The sequence below is a fragment of the Phocoena phocoena genome, chromosome 6 (assembly GCF_963924675.1).
Source record: "Phocoena phocoena chromosome 6, mPhoPho1.1, whole genome shotgun sequence".
Taxonomy (NCBI): domain Eukaryota; kingdom Metazoa; phylum Chordata; class Mammalia; order Artiodactyla; family Phocoenidae; genus Phocoena; species Phocoena phocoena.
In genome coordinates, this window is record NC_089224.1 from 96,068,046 (window position 1) to 96,086,449 (window position 18,404).

At 49.2% G+C, this 18,404-nt stretch overlaps 1 protein-coding gene across 3 annotated transcripts in view; it reads right to left on the bottom strand.

The window, feature by feature from the left end:
* WHRN (whirlin) overlaps positions 1-18,404 on the bottom strand; it is an 84,312-nt gene that overhangs the window by 40,472 nt on the left and 25,436 nt on the right. For all 3 annotated transcript variants that reach the window (XM_065879160.1, XM_065879159.1, XM_065879158.1), the window contains exon 3: positions 10,534-10,659. In XM_065879160.1, the coding sequence (XP_065735232.1) occupies positions 10,534-10,659 (126 nt within the window). The remainder of the gene's footprint in view (positions 1-10,533; positions 10,660-18,404) is intronic.

Genomic DNA, 18,404 nt, shown 5'->3' on the forward strand with positions numbered 1-18,404 from the left:
GTTCCTAAAGGTATTATTTTCCCAGCTTTACAGATGGGGAAACTGAGTCCAGGGAGATAAAGTGATACAGCTGGTAATTATGACTCCAAAGTGTGTGCATTTAACCACCACGTGACACTGCCTGGTAATGGCTCACAGTACCTGACACAGTGGGTATGAGAAGTGGTTGCCATTGTTATTAGTTTTCCCCAAATAATACTTTCTTGCTGAAGTACAGCTTTAATCATAAATTCTTATTTATATAATCTTAAAAGTTGAGCTAGGCCCGTGCTCTCCCATGGAGATGGCACACATCCAGTCATCCGGGCCCCAGGTCCCCCTTCTGTTCACAGTAGACACTACTGCGAGAGCCTCAGCTTAGCAAAGTATTCTTTCTGGTGGAACCCAGTCGCAAACACACAAGTACAAACACTTCTGCAGCTACGCTAATTAAATGGCCTTGGCACACAAGATAGAGATTATTTGCTGTCCCTGCGAATGGAAAGAGCACTGAGTTTGGAAGCACAGAAACACGGACAAAGCCTTTCTCAATGTAAAATTTAAAAAACCACGCTACCGGTCAGAGACATTCTGACTTCTGTGTTCAGCCATCCGGTTGGCAACGGAGGCGAGCACGTAGCCTCAGAGAGCTCTGCATTTGAATTGCCAATTCTCTGCCAGCTAAGAACACGCCTTGGGGCGAGCTGCTTAATCTCACTGAGCCTCAGTCTCTTCATCCATGAAATGGGGATGACAACAATCAGTACCTCCGCGTGGGGCTGCAATGAGGACAGGCGAGATGATCCGTCCTGGGCGGCACTGGGCTGGGAGTGGTCAGGGACTAGTAATGCTTTTGTGCTGTCGTTACTCTGCAGATTTCAGGAATATCGCTCGGTGTGTGGAGGCAGGAGCACACACACCACATACACAGAGAAACAACCCGAAGTCAAGGATTATTCACTCCTCCCTCACCTCCCGGGGGCAGTAAGCGCAAGATGCCCAGTTTGCGTGAGAACCATTTTACAAAGGGACGACCCTCTAAGTCCTGTAAGAGCCACTGCAGTTGGCCAGAGGAGGGGGTATGAGGGAAGGGAGAGGTGGGAACTAGATTTCTGTGACTAAGCTCCAGACCTGCCTGAGTTTCAATCCCAGCTCCTCCACCTACCAGCTGTGTGACCTTGGGCGTATTACTTAACCTCTCTGGGCCTTGATTGCCCATCTCTAAAATGAGGATGATTCTACTGCCTCCTCGCAGGGTTGCTGGGAGAATTAAATGACTCAGTGCAGGGACAGCACTCACTAAGCACCCTGGTTGGCACAGAGGGAGCACTCCCCAGATGTTGGTGATTCCTATGATTATTACTGTCAATTAGAAATACTGGAAGACTCCTCCGCCCTAACTTACTTCTATTATTATCGCTCCTTATTAACATTATTATTACTACTACCCTCACACTGCCGTACCTTCTGCCATTTCCACCATACTTTTACTTAAACATATTCTGAACGGCGAGGAGAATCCTCCAGGTTCCAAATCCAAAAGCAGAGTGTGTAGAAACACTGGGCAGGTGTCACGACTGTGCTGATGTCAGAGACCTGAGCAGAAGCAGGGAGGGCTGAGGGCCTGGCTGCCAAGGGCCGTCAGTCTGTTTTTTTCCATCACACAAGCTCAGGGTTATAGGGTCTCGTGGCTAACAGGGGACGTCCTGGAGCCAATCCCTACTCCAGTTTCACCACTTCCCTGCCGTGTGATCTTGAGCAAATGACCTCCCTGAGCTTCAGTTTGATCATCTTTAATGAAGTGGATGTACAGCGTCTACGTCAAGAATTGTTTAGAGATTCATTAAGGTGGAACGTTAAAGAGCACTTAGCAGGGTGCCAGGCTGGAAAAATCACTCAGTGGATGTTCACTGTCACCACTCCTCTCACTGACGCTCAGCCAGCGCATCACCTGGGGACGCCAGGAGTCTTCGCTGCCTTCTGTCTCCCACTCCCACCCTCCCCATTCAACACGATTTCCGTGCAGAGCACACAGGAGACACAAATCCAGGTGCTGCGTCTCGCACGCCTCACTCTGGTCCCCAGATCACCAGCACCTGATGCCCACCTGAATGCCCACAGCCCTCCAACCACAAGAAAGACCCACGGGCTTGGGGTGCCCGGGGAGGGACATGGCTGCTCACCCCCTCCCTGCCACCTAGCCAGCAAGACTCTCTCCAAATCCTGCTCAAGATGAGAAAATGGACACGCTCAGGAGACATTTTTTCGTTTCTCCTTCTTGTGTTTTCTCTCTAGCGGACCGCAGAGAACATTACAGACACTAAATCGCAGTAGTAAAAAATGATAACAAGATGGCTAAGATACACTTGTGCTACATTTTTGTGCTTCGACTTTTGAGGAGGGCCTTCTCGTCCTCTGAAGTGGCAACAACTTAGTCAAAATCTTAGAAATCAGAGATGTCAGGTTTTGAACTGAGAAAGGAAGCACTTTTCTAAGAAGCTGATGGTTGGTTCACAAAAGGAACAGAATGAACAAGGGTCCCCAAATCACTGTGTGCACAACAGGCCAGGGAGAAAAAGGTCTGGAAGGACACGCCAACGGCTGACAGTTGTCACGTCCCAGGCTGGACAGGGGCAGGGGAGGAGGGACTGTCACTGCAAACAGGAGTCAGTGCATGACCTGACTTTTCTACAACCAGCAAGTGTTATGTTTACAATTAGAAAAAAGTTAAGATTTTTTTCTTAATATGTATCACACTTGGCTAACTTGGTACCTGCCAGGATTCTCCACTGTAAACTCATTCTTTTTCCCTGCATAATTACAAAATATATTGGTAGAGATACTTTGAAACTATGCAAAACATCCTGTTTCTGCTTAAACTTCTGCCCACAATTTAGCTTCCATTGGTGCGTCTTGCCTACAGCAATTAATACTGTAACGTGATGTTCTAATGGTGATTTTCTCTTCCCTTACTCCTTCTACATTTTTTCATGGGAATCGTTCCTTAAGGAAGAGTGGTCGCTTATCCCCCATTGATGTATTTATTCCGTTCTTTATGTAATTACATTAGTATGGATCCATGGATACTTACTGTCTTCTCCTTTGGCCATGAGGTGCTCTTTCAGGTTGGCTCTGTACACATCTGATAGGCGGATTGGTTGGTTGGTTGATTTGGTAGCACATCTTTGTTTTCTGGTCCCAAAAGATACCCCAGGCTTCTCTGCCCTAGACCTGGAATCAATGACTCCTACAAAGAGCCCTGGTTCCTTTCATTTAGAGAATAGTATTTAGAAACTAAAATCTGAGTGTTAGTTGTACCTATTTTAATTGTGTACAATGCCTCTCAATGGATAGAGTGAGGAATTATACGTGTATGTACTAACTCACGCATATATACACGTGTATATTGATCTCTGTATCTATTTATCTGTGGGTAAATGTATACATTTTAGTTTTTTTTTGTAAATGAGTCCATACTGATACCTCTGAGGAGTCCACCACAGGGTTTATTCTGTTTTCCCTTTCCTTCCTTGCAACTTTCTCTGAGAGTGAGAAACCTGGCTCTCACTATCTAAAACTTATTTTTTCAAATGAACCCTGTACAAATGAAGCAGTTTCAGAATTCCTAATCCATATCCCTTTGAGAAAAAGAAATCTGCCAACTGGAGCACAGTGTCTGAGAACACTTCGTCTTGTCTTGGCCTCACAGTACTGGTAGAAACAATGTTTTCCAAAATTGCTTAGGTCAGCTTCTTCCTTCTCCATTCCCTTTCAGTGTGGTCACGGGAATCACCTGTAATAGTCAGATTCCTTTGTCTTTATTTGTCTCAGTCTGCTCTCCATCTATCCCCGCAACAACCGGGTTGATTTTTTAAAATTTATATATAACAAAATTACTCTGTGAACAGTTCTGTGGGTTTTGACAAGCGCACAGACTCATGTGTCTATCACTACATGCAACCAGTTTTCCATACAAAACCATTTCCCAGGTCTTTTGCCCATTTTGACAGTTCTTTATACATTTCCAGTAAAAGTCCTTTGTCGGAAATGGTATTAGAAAATATTGACTTCTCCAAGTCTGTGGTGTGTCTTTTCAGCTCTCTTAAAAGTGTGTCTTTCGCAGAAGGAAGCTTTTAATTTTCATAACGTCCATGTTGTCAATTTTTTCTTTTATGGGCCATGCTTTTGGTGTCACATCTAAAAACTCTTTGCCTAATGCAAGATCACACAGATTTTTCTATGTATTCCTTGAAAAAAAAATTTTTTTTTAATTTATTTATTTTGGTTGCACCGGGTCTTAGTTGTGGCACGCAGGATCTTTAGCTGCGGCGTTTGGACTTCTTAGTTGCGGCACGTGGACTCCCAGTTGTGGCATGCATGCTGGATCTAGTTTCCCGACCAGGGATCGAACCTGGGCCCCCTGCATCAGGAGTGTGGAGTCTTACCCACTGGACCACCAGGGAAGTCCCTCTCCTATGTATTCCTGTAGAAGTAGTGCAGTGTTATATTTTACTTTTAGGTCTATGATTTATTTTGAGTTAATTTTCATAGAAGGCGTGAGGTTGAGGTTGAGGTTCATTTGTTGGCATGCAGATGTCCAATTGTTCCAGCACCATCTGTTGAAAGGACTACCCTTTCTCCAATGAATTGCCTTTGCACTTTGCCAACAGTCAGTTAAGTATGCTTTTGTGGGTTTATTTCTGAACTCTCTACTCTGTTCCACTGATCTATGTGTTTATCCTTTCACTAATACCACATCATCTTGTTTACTATAGTTTTATAGTAAGTCTTGAAATCAGGTACTAAGTCCTCTAACAGTGCTCTTTGGTTTCAGAATTGTTTTAGCTCCTCTAGTTTCTTTGCCTTTGCATCACGAAATTTACAATCAGCTTGTAAATATCTACAAAAAGTCCTGCTGGGATTGGAACTGGGATTGTGTTGAATTTAGATCAAATTAGGGAGACCTGACACCTTAATAATATTCGGTCTTCCTATCCAGGAACACAGTGTATATCTCCATTTATTTATGTCTTTTTTGGAGTTTTCAGCATACAAATACTGCACATATTTTGTTATTTATACCTACTCTAAACTGTATTGTTTTTATTAATATTGAATTCCAGTTGTGCATTGCTAGCATATAGAAATGCAATTGACTTTTGTATCCCTCCGCCTTGCTAAACTCATTTATTAGTTCTAGGAGGGTTTTTTTGTAGATTATTTGGAATTTTCTATGCAGATGATCAGTCTCTGTAAATAGAGTTTTATTTCTTCTTTTCAGATCTGTATGCCTTTTCTTTCTTTCTATGGACTTATTGCACTGACTACAACTTCTAGTATGATACTGAATAGGAGTGGTGAGGGACGACATTTTTGCCTTATTTCAATCTTAGAGGAAACCTTTTAGTTTTTCACCATTAAATATGTTCTCTACAGGTTTGTGAAGATGCCCTTCATCGGGTAATGGAATTTCTCTTGGATTCCTAATTTGATTAGAGTTTTTATCATAAATGGACATAGAATATTGTTAAGTGCTTTTTCTGATTACATGGTTTTCTCAGTAACATTGATTTTCAAATGTTGCACCAGCCTTGCATTCCTTGGATAAAACCCACTTGGTCACGGTATATTATCCTTTTTATAGATTGCTGGATTTGTTTTTCTCAAATTTTGTTGAGGATTTTCACATCTATGCCCACGAAGAAGAGTGATGTGTAGTTTTCCTGAAATGTGTGTGTTTGTTCTTGGTATTACATAATGCTGGTTTCATAAAATGAGTTGGGAAGCATTCCCTCATCTTTTATTTTCAGGGAGAGACTGCATAATTTTCTTCCTTAACTACTTGGAAGAGTTCATTAGTGGAAGCATCTGGCCTTGAGTTGTCTTTTTTGGATGGTTTTTAATTATAAATTCAGTTTCTTTGACACACATATAGAACTTTCAGGTTATCTAGTTTTCTTTCTTGAGTATTAGTGGTTTGTGTCTTTCAAGAAATTGGTTCATTCATCTAAGTTGTTTCCGTGACTATAAAACTAGTATTTGCTCCATTCAGACACTGTATAAGGATGTAGAGAATAAAATGAAAATCATCCATAATCTTCCCACCTCGGGATAACCACGTGTAGACGTTTCTCTGGGCATATTTTTGTATACGCATACAACATGCATGCGATCCTGATAGATACATGGTTTGGCAGTCTGTTTCCCACCTAATAACATACCATGGACATCCTTCCATATTAATAACTGCAGATCTCAAGCATCATCTTTTCATGGCTGCAGTCTTGGGTGCATTATACACCCTGTGTGATCTGGCTGTTCACCTCCTCAGCATCACCTGGCACCTTCTCCCTGCCTGGCTTTCTGCGTTTGGCCAACTCTGGTCTTCCTTTGCATCCTGGAACACTTCTTTCCACTTCAGGGACTCAGCATTTTCTGTCCTTTCTGCCTGAAATTCTCCTTTCCTCTTTCACATAATTAATTTTCTCCTTTTAAATTTCAACTGAAATGTTTCTTTCTCCAGGAAGCCTTCCTGGATATCTACCACCAGACAGAGTTCCATGTACTTTGCCATCCTGGTATTTATCACAATTGTAATTAAACAAACAGTTGTGGAACTTATTCCGCCCTTGTCTTCCCACTAGAAAGTAAGCTCCAGGACGTCAGGGACTGTGTCTGTCTGGCTCAGCTCAGAAGCCACAGGGCAAGTACAGTGTCTGGCACTCAGGAATCCTTAGCATATATCTGCTGATTAAATGCAAGGAAGGACAGGAGGGGCAGCCAGGGAGACCCACTGCCTGCATGTAATGCCCACTTCCTTCCTTCCTTCCACACACAAGAGGGATCTGCCGGCAGGTTACCTACTCTGGCATCTCTCAGTGGGTATGGGAACCTGCAGGTGAAGGAGAACGGATCACATTCCTGTACCTGCGCACCCACTGGTGCTCTCAGGCCGGGAAAATGTGCAGATCTAGGAGAAAGCCTCAAGAGATCCGCCTGCCCAACCGTTCAATTGCTGACTGTCTGAGCTGGGAGACTGAGGCCCAGAGAGCAGGGGACAAGTCCACCTTCACACAGCTGGTCAGGGCAGGTCCTAGGCCTCCCATTTCCCCCAAACAGGGCAAGCCTAGGCTCTGTGAGGCCTGGGTTCAAATCCCAGTTCTGACATGAGAAAGAATTTGGCCTTTATCTCCATGAGGCTTGGTCTCTTCAACAGTAAACTGGAGATGGTAACACCCACATTATCACTGGGAGGCAGTGGAACATGGTGGTTAAGAGCATGGACTTGGATTGAGCAGGTGTGAGTCCAAATCTAGCGCTTCCTAGCTGGGCGACCTTGGGCAAGCTGCTTGCTATTGTTCTGCCACCTGTCAAAGAGGGAGAAGGACGTTCCCTTTTCATACACTGTTGCAAAAGTTAGTAAGACAATGTGAAGCATTTAGCGCAGTCCTAACATAGTAACTGCTCAGTAAGTGGCTAAAACGATAGCAAAGCTACCACCTGTCAGTAATCAGAGGGGGAAAGAGAGAGAGAGATAGAGAGACAGAGAGAGACAGAGAGATGCTCAGTCCTCTCCGGCCAGAACCTAGCATGTCATCTCTCTGGCACGCTGCCGCTCCCCACTCCCACTTTCTCTTAACATGGATTCAGTAAGAGTGTATTCACCACCAACAAAGTATGGAACCTGCTCATGCATTTGCTGTCACTGAAGACACTGCTTACATCATCACACAGCATCCTCCCTAAGAAGGACCAGAGGAAAACTGCCCTCAGGCCTCAGGAAGAGGAATAACCAGGCTTCTCCAGCACAGTTGGTCTGTTTTCATCTTACAAATGTCCCTGACCTGCTTCCCTCTTTGTGTTGGCTGCCGGGAAGCTTGGAGTCAAATCTGTGTGCTGCCTGTAGCGGTTTGCAGCCCCACGCGGCGAGTGTTCTCGGAAGGACTCTCACCTCGGCTTTCTCTCTTTCTCTCTGCCTCCAGTTTTCTTCCTCCCGATTTCCTCACTTAATCTTTTAAAACAATCTTTACTGTGTGTCTAGAAACTGACTTGAATCTTTTTTGAAATTTTGGGGAAAATAAATGGAATTAAAAATGCATACAGGCTAAACACAACGTGCTATGCTGAACTGGACTGTATCCTAGAATAGAAAAGGGGTATTAGTGGGAAAACTGGTGAACTCTGAATAAAGTCTGTAGTTTGTTTAACAGTATTGTACCAATGTTAGTTTCTTAGTCTTGACAAACGCATCATGGTTATATAAGATGTTAACATTAGAGGAAGCCGGATAAAGAACAAATGGGTAATCTCTTTGCAACTTTTCAGTAAATCTAAAATTCATACAAAATAACAAATTTATTAACTACAATCTGCATGTAGAATACCATGAGATTGTCTCCTTTTGGAGTCCCAACAAGTAATCATCTTTACTCGCTGAGAGCATAGCAAGCCGGAGACCCAGGGCATTTCAGAATCACCTAGAGCCTACCAACATTTGTGGGGCATCTACTCCTCTCCCCACCCCCGCCCAGGCTGGCCTGGTAACCAGCACAGTTCTAGAACCAGAATTCTGATTCCTGGATGGGAATCCCGGCTTTGCCTCTCACAGCTGTGCAGCTCTCTGAGTCCCAGACACTGCGTCTATAAAATGGGCTAACGGAAGAACTGCTTTCGCAGGAGTGTTGGGAGGTTTAGGTGATTTTATTAAAGACATAAAGTGCTTGGGAAAGAGCAGACTGTCTCAGTCAGTCTAGGCTGTATAACAAAGCACCACGGACTGGATAGCTTATAGACAACGGACATTTATTTCTTGGAGTTGTGGAGGCTGAATGTCTGAGATCAGGGAGCCAGTGCGGTCAGGTTTTGGGGAGGACCCTCTTCTGAGGTGCAGACTGCCAACTTCCTTCTCATTGTATCCTCCCAAGGCGGAAAGACAGCCAGGGATCTCATTGGGGTCCCTTTTCTAAGGGCACTAATTCCATTCATGAGGTTCTACCTTCATGACCCAATCACCTCCCAAAGGCCACACCTCCTAGGATCATCACTTTGGGGGTTAGGGTTTCAAGGTATGAATTTGGGAGGAACACAAACATTCAGTCCATAACACAGACCCTGAATAATTTTAACCTTTATTTTTAAGGTCACTGTGAGTTTGTTCCTCATTTTTTTCTGAGAAAGAGATGCTATATATTGTTATTATCTGGGAAAGGGAAGGGAAACTCAGAGAGGTAGAGGGATTCTCCAAGGTCACACAGCTACTAAAAGAAAAGCAGCAAAGCTGGGATCTGGACTCCAGAGCCAGAGCTCTTCCCATTACGCCGTGTTTCCTAAGAGAACCCCCCGAGCCACGGCATGGAGGATGAGGCTGCAGTCTCATTCTTGTCTCTCTGCCACTCCAGCCTCATCCTTTGTGGCTTGGTGGGGGGAGAGGTCTCCTGACCACCACTCTGATCCGCCATGACCCTTCTTCTCGTCCGCACAGAGAATCCGCTTCCCTCCATCAGTGGGGCATTCAAGGCCCTTTGTTAGGAAGGCACAACCTCATCTCGTGCCTTCATTCCCAGCCTCACATGTGGCTATAGTTGCCCATCCAGTCACACACGGTCAAACCACATGGCACCTTCAACCAGACAGCTCCACAGCCCAGCCCATTTACCCAACAGCCTCTCTCGTCCCACAAGATGTGGCTCAAACGCCACCTGTGCCCAGGGTCACTGCTGCTGTGGCATCCCTGCCACCAGGATTTAGCCCCAAAGCATGCTGCCATTTATCTAGGTGACTAGGTGTCCTGAGTCCAGTGCCCTTGTGGACAGTCTCTGCCTCACTCACTGTCACCTCCCCCTGCAAAGCTCTGAGCCAGTTCCTGGCCCTCCCCAGAAGGGGATACAGTGTAGCAGTTAAGACCATGGGCTTTGGAATTAAGACAATTGGGCTCAAACCCTGCTCTGCAACTGATCAGCTGCATGACCTTGAACAAGTCTGTTTAACCTCTACATGCCTCAGTTTCCCCAACCGGGAAATTCGGGTAATAACATACTACGCCACGGGATAAGGTTCAATGAGATGATATGTGTAACGTCAATTACGGATGCTGAGCACACAGATAGCCCTCTTTAAAAGGACAGCTAATTGCTGGTTGCTCTGGATCAAACGCCAGCCCCGAGGCTGCCCGGTGCAAACCCACCCCGGCCTGCAGCTTCCTCTCCTCTTCCCTCTCCGAGTACCGCGATCAACCCTGAAGTCGGGGCCATCACAGGCCATCAGCAGTGTTTCCAAAACACTGGGAGGCTGCCCTGCTCTGCGGACGGCTAGGAGAACTCGGGGCTCGGGAGTGGTGGCGGCTCCTGCTGCCCGCTCTGAGCTCTGAACTAGAGCCATGCAGCCAGGGGAGGGCTCTCCGCCGGGACAGGTCCTTCGCGTGGGGTGCCGACTGCTTTGCCGGACGTCCCGTTGAAATCAACTGCACAGGGCTCCACACACAGGTCCTTCCCTCCCTCGCCCCAGCACGTTCAGCCTGGCGCCCCATCCCCTCCCTGGGAGTCAGGGGTCTCTCACCTTGAGCCCGCTGCTTTCCGCTTCAGAGCCCGGGTCCACGCCAGTGATGTAAATGCCCAGGCCGTACTCGGCTCCCCCACGGATGGTGAGGCCCAGGGACCGGCCATCCCCCAGCACCAGGTTCACCTGCAGGAGGGAGGGAAGAGAGTATTCGAGGGCCTGGAGGGCACCAGGAACCTTGGGGGGCGAAAGGCTAAAGACACCCCCTCCCATACTCTGACGGGCACACCTATTCGGGCCTGCAAGATCTGGAACATTCCGGTTTCTTCCCCAGCTCTGTCCCTGGTTTGCTGGGTGACTTGGGGAAGCCCCTCTCCCCTCCGTGGGTCACAGGTACAAGTGCGGTAAAAGGAAGGCGCTGAGGAGAGGACCTCCAGGGACCCCTCTGGCGCTAACACTCTAGACACTCCAGGTTTTCATGTGTTCCTCACAGCATGGCGGCCACAGGCTCTCTAGGCCTCCACTGGCTGCCCTTGACTACACGCCCTTCAGTCAGGGAGTACCCGTCAGGCTGCGGACCCTCCACCCAGCTCCCTCACCTCCTACCCTCCCACCTTCGGATCAAGGCTAAGTCCAGGTGCAGGGCCCCACCACCTGCCACCCCAGGGGTCTCCCGCCTCCCCAGGGGTCTCCTGCTTTGCCATCCATCCTGAGAGGCCACGGCAGTGTCGCTTCAGCAGCCCTTCATTCCACAGGCACAGGGAGCGCCCACTAAGGGCAGACCCAGTGCCAGGCCAGGGGATGTGGAGATGACCCAGACACAGGCCTGCTCCCAATGGCTCAGAGTCCTGAGGGGCAGAGAGACCAGTAAACAAACCTTCACGGTACCGCGTGATCAGAGCCAGATGGGGTGACTTGCGGGCACTGTGGGTGCAGAGGAGGAAAAATGGTCCCGCCTGGAGGTGGGGGGATGAGTGGGGAGGGGCTTCCTGGAGAAAGTGACGTCTCTGATGAGATTGGAGGGTGGGCAGGAGTCAGCCAGGCAAGGGGAGGGCAAGGGCAAGACGGGCATTCAGGGTCATGGGACAGCAGGAGGGGAGCACACGTCGCACAGGACCGGAGAAGTGAGGCCCTGTGGCCAGAGCAGGGAGCGCCGGGGGTGGGATGGGGGCCGGGGAGGTGGGTGACTGGGCAGGAGAGGCTGGGGCAGATTCAGGAAGCCTCAGAATCTATGCAGGAACATGCAGGTTAGGTGTGCCTTGCGTCTGAAAGGGGAACTTACAAAAAGAAGTGGCCAGAACAGCTGGAACCTACCCCAAAAGGACAGAAAACATCCCGCAACAAGTTAAGACCCAGTGACATGTGAGGGGCCTAAAGAGAGCACAGTGTGACCACCCGCAGGAGAGGAAGGGGTGGAGGTCCCGGCGGGCATCAGGGGAGGGCAAATGTCATGGTGTCAGGGAAGCCATCCAACTAGCTTTCTACTTCCGAAAAGTCATTCATCTAAGAGTTATCAGGGGCTCTGCACCAGCCACCAGGAGAAGCTTTTTACATTTATTATCTTCCTTCTTCGACCCCCCCGCCGCCAGAGGTCAGCGGGGTGGTGCTGAAGAGGACTGACTCAAGTCCAAACTGACCAGTGGGGGCCTGGCTGTGTGACCTTGGGCATGTTACTTCACTTCTCTGTGCCTCAGCCTCCTCACCTAGAAAATGAGGATGAAAATAGTGTCTGCCTTATAAGATTACCAGGGAGAGGATCAAATTGAGAGACAAATGTAGGCTAGTCTCTGGCCCACAGTAAACGCTCAATAAATGCTAGCCACTGTTGGTGCTACTTTGCACAGGACAAAACCAGACAAGGCCGCAGAGCCGCAGCTGACACCTACTGGCTGGCAGGCCACTGTCGGGAGAGAGCCCTACACACAGAACGACTCTACATGGTTTGGTTCTAAGACTGTAGACTCCGCAGCATGTCAGGGAGGCCCATCCCTGTGGGAGAGTGCCAGGCCGTGCCGCCCAGTGGAGTGGCCCCAGCCCCTTTAGTCTAGAGCCAGGCCCCCATCCCCTCAACAGACACCATGGCCACATTATAAAGGAGAGCATCCGTGAGGCCCACAGAAGCCTCAGGGGAACTTGTGAGCAGTCACCCAGAAATGTCAGAGTTCTGGGAACAGCAGGCTCTGGGGACGCTTGAAGTCGGACTTGGGAACAACTTCCTAGCCCCCTCCCTTCCCCAATGCAGCTCCAGGGCTGGGATAGGTTTGAGGTGACCGAGGTGTACCCTGGTTCACCCTGGTCCCTCCCTCATCACATCCAGGTCTGTGTGTTTGGGAGGTGACAGTGTGGTGGCTGCCTGTGTAGACTCTGAAGCCAGACTGTGGAAGTTTAATCCCGGCAATGACACTCGCTAGGTGTGTAACACTGGGCAAGTTACTTCACCTCTCTGTGCCTCAGTTTTCTCATCTATAAAATGGGGATAACAATCACAGCAACTTTATTGGGTTGTTGTGAGTGACGAACGGGTGTATCTACTTGGAGGACTTAGAATCATGACTGCAGAAGCACCCGCACAGCGTCAGCTACTGTCACCTTCAAAATGTCCCTCTTGGGCAAGCCATGGCGCTGAGCTTGGGCAGCTATGATCTGGAAAGAATGAGGAAGCCTTCTTCATGCGAGAGAATGAACATGGGCTGCTTCTTAGACCAGGGACAGGCCGTGTGCATGTGAGCCAGTGCTGGTATTCCATCCAGTGCAAACCAAACCCCAACTCCGCACTGGGCACAGATTCAGGGGAGAATCTAACTGGGTCCCTGTCCTCAGAGGAACCCCTGAGCTGGAGTATTGGCTGTTGATGGCTCACAGCTGAGTGCCTGCCAGGACCTGCCTCACCTATGGTCACAGCCTCCCTGGAGCAGCTCCCATCCAATGACTAGTTGATGCAGACGAGCGAAAGCCTGACCCCTGCCTCAATTCAGGACAACCTTGCAAGTCACCCCCAGCTCCAGAGCTCCCTTGGGACCAGCCAAGGCCTCTGCAGAGATGGTATCACAGCCTACTCCTCCCTCCGCCCAGTCCTGTATTCCTCATGCCTTTTCTGGTGGAGTTCCCAGGGCATTGCATTGCTGCTGTAATAAATGACCATGGATTTAGGGGCTTAAAACAACACAGATTTATTATCCCAAAGCTCTGGAGGTCAAAAGTCTACAGTGGGTCAACAGGACTGCATTCCTTCTAGAGGTTGTTGGGGAGAACCCATTTTCTTGCCTTTTCTAGCTTCTAGAGGCCACCTGCATTCTTGGGCTCATGGCCCCATCCTTCATCTTCAAAGCCAGCAGTGTAGCATCTTCTGATCTCTCTCTCTCTCTGCTCCTGGCATCACACCACCTTTTTCTGACTCTGACACTCCTGCCTTCTTCTAAGGACACTTGTGATCACATTGGGTCCATCCACATAATCCAGGATAATGTCTGTATCTCAAGATCCTCATCTTAATCACACCTGGAAAGTCCCTTTGCATGTAAAGTGACCTGTTCACAGGCTCCAGAGATTAGGAGGTAGATGTCTTTGGGGCATCATTATTCTGTCTACCACAGGCACATTCCTCTTTCAGGGAAATCTTGGTCTCAGAGTCCATTCCTGGGAGCCCGACCACAGGCAGAGCATCCCAGAAATATGACCCCCAAGCCCTGAAGGCCGAGGGGGTCAACCAGGGCAAGGGGAGGGCAAGAACGTGTGCAAAAGCTCAGAAAAATGACAGAGAAAGGCCCCCTGGGATCACTGCAGGGTTCTGTTTGGTGGGAGAGTGGCAGGGAAGGAAGGTATGGCACTAGCCTGTGTGGGGCAGTGAGCGAGGTCAACAAGCCTAGGCTTCAAGCAGGAGAGAAAAGGCTCAGATTCGGATTTTAGGAAGACTACTGGGGAGGGCTAGCAGCAGAGGAGGCCAACTTCTGGAGCTCCTTTAAGATGAAGTGTGTGCTTTACGACGCTGGTGGGGTGAGGGAAGGCGAGCTTCACACCTGGGGGACATCAGTGAGGCTGGCTGAGGACAGAGTGGCAGCGCCCGCCTCAAACCCGGATGGACCCTTCCTGTAGGCTGTGCTGGGGCATGGAACAAGCCAGGCCTGGCCTGGGGGCCTCACACCAAGGCTCCAGCCCAGTTCACTTGGTGGCGTGGGTCAGTCCCTCCCCCATTCCCACCCCCACCTGGCCTCTCCAGCTCCGGGACATGAAGATTCTCGGGGGAGAGAGCAGACAGGAACCCAGGAGCACACAGATGGCTGTGGTCCCCGCCTTTGAATACTAAGGATGAAAACAAGCCCCACTGCCTGCCAGTCACTTCCCCATAAATCCTTCACATGGGAATAAAACGGAGTCTTCACCCCAGGACTGTAATAACAGACCTACCAACAGCAGGGTATCTGCTTCAATCACCTGCTGGAAACTCCACCAGCACTTGGCAGGAAACAAAACTCACCTATGGGAAAGGGCACTAAGCTGTGAGAGGCAGCCTGGCACAGTGAAAGAATACCATTCCCACCAATAATAAGAATATAATGATAACTCCCTAAATCAACTGGTTACTAAACGTATTGAGTCCTTCCTAGATCCCAGGCACTGTACTCAGCACTTTACGTGCCTCACTTCGTGGAGTCCTCTTTCCTCCTCTATGGTTTCTCTTATTATACCCATTTTCCAGGTGAGGAAGGTGAGGCCAGAGAGGTGAAATGACACGGCCAAGGTCAAACAGCTGGCAGAGCCCAGGCATTTAATCAGCTCACTGCACTGCCTCCCACAGGCTTGAGTTCGCATCCTGGTTCTACCCTTTACTCCTGGGCAACCCTGGGGCAGGGCCTGTTGCTTTTCTGATCTTCAGTTTCCCCACGGGTGAAATGAGAGTTGCACAGCTTGCCCGGCACAAGCACTGCCATCCCCCTTCCCATCTTCCTCTAGAACCCCAACCCTGTCCAGGAAGCAGCATGAACAACCTCAGGAGATGACATCAGTAAACATTTGGGGATAAAAATGATATGAAAGGTACCGAGCACCTAGGAAGTGGATAAATGATGGTTGTTACTGCAATGAATTACTATGCCCCAGGCACTATCCTCTGTGCACATGGTTTATTGATTCTTGAAACAGCCCCATATGGCTGCTATGACCATCCCCAAACCACGGCTAGGGAAGCTTAAGTGACTCACCCAAGGTTAAGTGACTCACCCAAGGTCACACAGTCAGGGAGTTCTGATACCAGGTGCGATACTGTGATTTATACTAAGAAATATATATTTTGTCTTTGTCTTCGTTCCTGGCACTGAGCTCCTGAAACCTTTGTAAATTCCTAGGTGATAAGAGCACTAAGCGTATCTGTTGTTCTAATGAGGCAACTCTGATTGGGCTCCTGGAGGGTGGCTGGTCCCCAGAAAGACCAAGCCATGATTAGAAGCTTGGGATTTTCAGCCCCACCCCAATTTCTCCAGAGAGGGAAGAGGGGCTGGAAGTGGAGTTAAATAACTGATCGTGCATGGGACTTCCCTGGGGTCCAGTGGTAAGGAATCCACCTTGCAATGCAGGGGACGCGGGTTCGATCCCGGGTCAGGGATCCCACATGCCGCAGGTAGCAACTAAGATCCCACATGTCGTGGGTAGCAACTAAGCCTGCGTGCCACAACTACTAAGCTTGAGCGCCTCAACTAGAGAGAGAAAACCTGCACACCACAACTAAAGAGAAGCCCACATGCCACAATGAAGAGTCCGCGCACCACATTGAAGATCCCGCATGCCGCGACTAAGACCCGTCGAGGCCAAAAAAAATAAATAAAATTTTAAAAAATTGATCATGCCTACATGATGAAGGCTCCATAAAAATCCCAATAGTATGGGGTTCAGAGAGCTTCTGGGTCAGTGAACAGGTGGAGGTACAGGGAGAGTGGTGCACCTGGAGGGGGCACGGAAGCTCTGCGCCCCTTCCCACATAACCTGCCCTACACATCCCTTCCATCTGGATGTTCATCTGTATCCTTTACCGTATCCTTTTATAATAAACTGGTGCACAGTAAGTAAACTGTTTTCCTGAGTTCTGTGAGTCACTTTAGCGAATTAATCAAAGCTGAGACGGGGTCAGGGGAACCTCTGAGTTACAGCCAATCAGTCAGAAGCACAGTTGATAACCTGGACTTGCAACTGGTATCTGAAGTGGGGACAGGTAGGGGGGTGTTTCATGGGACCGAGTCCTTAACCTGTGGGACTGGACACTCTCTCCAGGTAGACAGTGTCAGAATTGAGTTAAACTGTAAGACATCCAGCTGGTGTCGCAGAGAACTGCTTGGTGGGAAACCCCCCCCACCCCCACATCTGGTGTCAGAAGCGCTGTGAGTGTGATGGTAAAGGAGAAACACAGGAGAACTGTAGGTTTTTCTTCAGAGCCAGTCCCAAAGGCTGCTCGCCTTCCATTCCCAGCTGGGCCCCAGCCTGAGCTAAGCGGCAGGCCCCTCCTTATCTCTGCAGCTGCTGAAGGCATGAGCTTGGGGGAGAAGCCACTGCTGCAGAGGGTCTGCCTGCTCAGCCCGGAGCGGGGCCTTGGGACCAAGGAACCACTGAGCCTTGCTCGCTTGCTCATGGGCCAGTGACCCTGGCAGGGGGCAGTAGGGGACTTTGAGCCCTGCATTTTAATTCAGTCTTTCATGTAATAAATACTTACTGAGCACCTCCACTGTGCCAGGCACTGACCCAGGCACTTTGGGCGTACCAGGGCCCAGAACCAAGAGCCTTACACGGGGTGGGGAGAGGAGGCCCTACCACTGTCTCCATGTTATAGAAGAGGAGATTCAGGCTCAGAGAGGTTATGTAACTTATCCAAGATCACACAGCTGGCAAGTGGTGGAGCCAGGACTTGAACCCAGGCAGCCTGGTTCCAGTGTCTTACTCTCCCTGCCACGCTGATCCCATACTATCTAACTCCCACAACAGATCTGTTCCAGTTTTTTCATACAGAGGCTGGGGGTTAGCCCAGAATGGGAAGCTGGAACACTGAACAACTCTGCACCTTATTCGCCTCTGACGATGTGATGGTGACTTGAGAGCAGACAGGCTTGATTCCCAGAGGCGCTACCTGTGTCCTTCCCTTCTGTTCCTTCCTTCAGCCTCATGGGGTGGTTCTCACACTTCAGTGTGGAGAAGGGCATTCCTAGCAAGGGCTGCAAACCCAGAACCAGCTTCAGTGGACAGCTTAGGAGGTTTTCAAGGGTAATTTTGCTACATGTGATTTTTACATCACTATTGCCCTGAGAACTCATTTCCCTAGAAGGTGTGTTCCCACTGGGGTTGAGGTTAGGATTCTTGAAGTCTGGCACGGGAAGTCTGGGAGTCTGGTCGTGGCTATCTGGAATATTAGCTGAGACCGGGCTGCTGGAGAGAAGAGAATCAGGCCAGGGGGACAGAAGTGAGGGCTCCAGAGACATTTCCCCCATGCCCTTCCTCAACAGGAAAACGGGGGCTCCATGTTGTGTCAGCAAAAGGAGGAACGGGGTGGGGGCATGTAGAAGCTTCAGCCTGGAACTATAAAATCTGTGGAGGCTTCTCTGGTGTGGTTCAGGGTATTTCTCGCCTCCTGAGGTATCTGGGTCCTCCCTGGAGCATGATCCCCTTAGCCTTTGCCCTCTACATTCCTATATACGTTACTCTAAGACTCCCCGAGGGCACCTCACACCCTCCCAATCCTCCCACCCACTCAATTCCAGTGGCAGGGTCCTTCTCTCTAAGGCTTGAAGATGCCACGCTCATTCCCACCTCAGGGCCTTTGTACATGCTGTCCTTGCTGCCTGGCATTTTCAGTGCCCAGAACGGTCGTGGCGGCGCCATCTTCCTCTCTCAGTCTCTGCTCAGAAGTCATCTCCTCAGAGAGGTTTTCCCCGCCCACCTCATCTGAAGCAGAG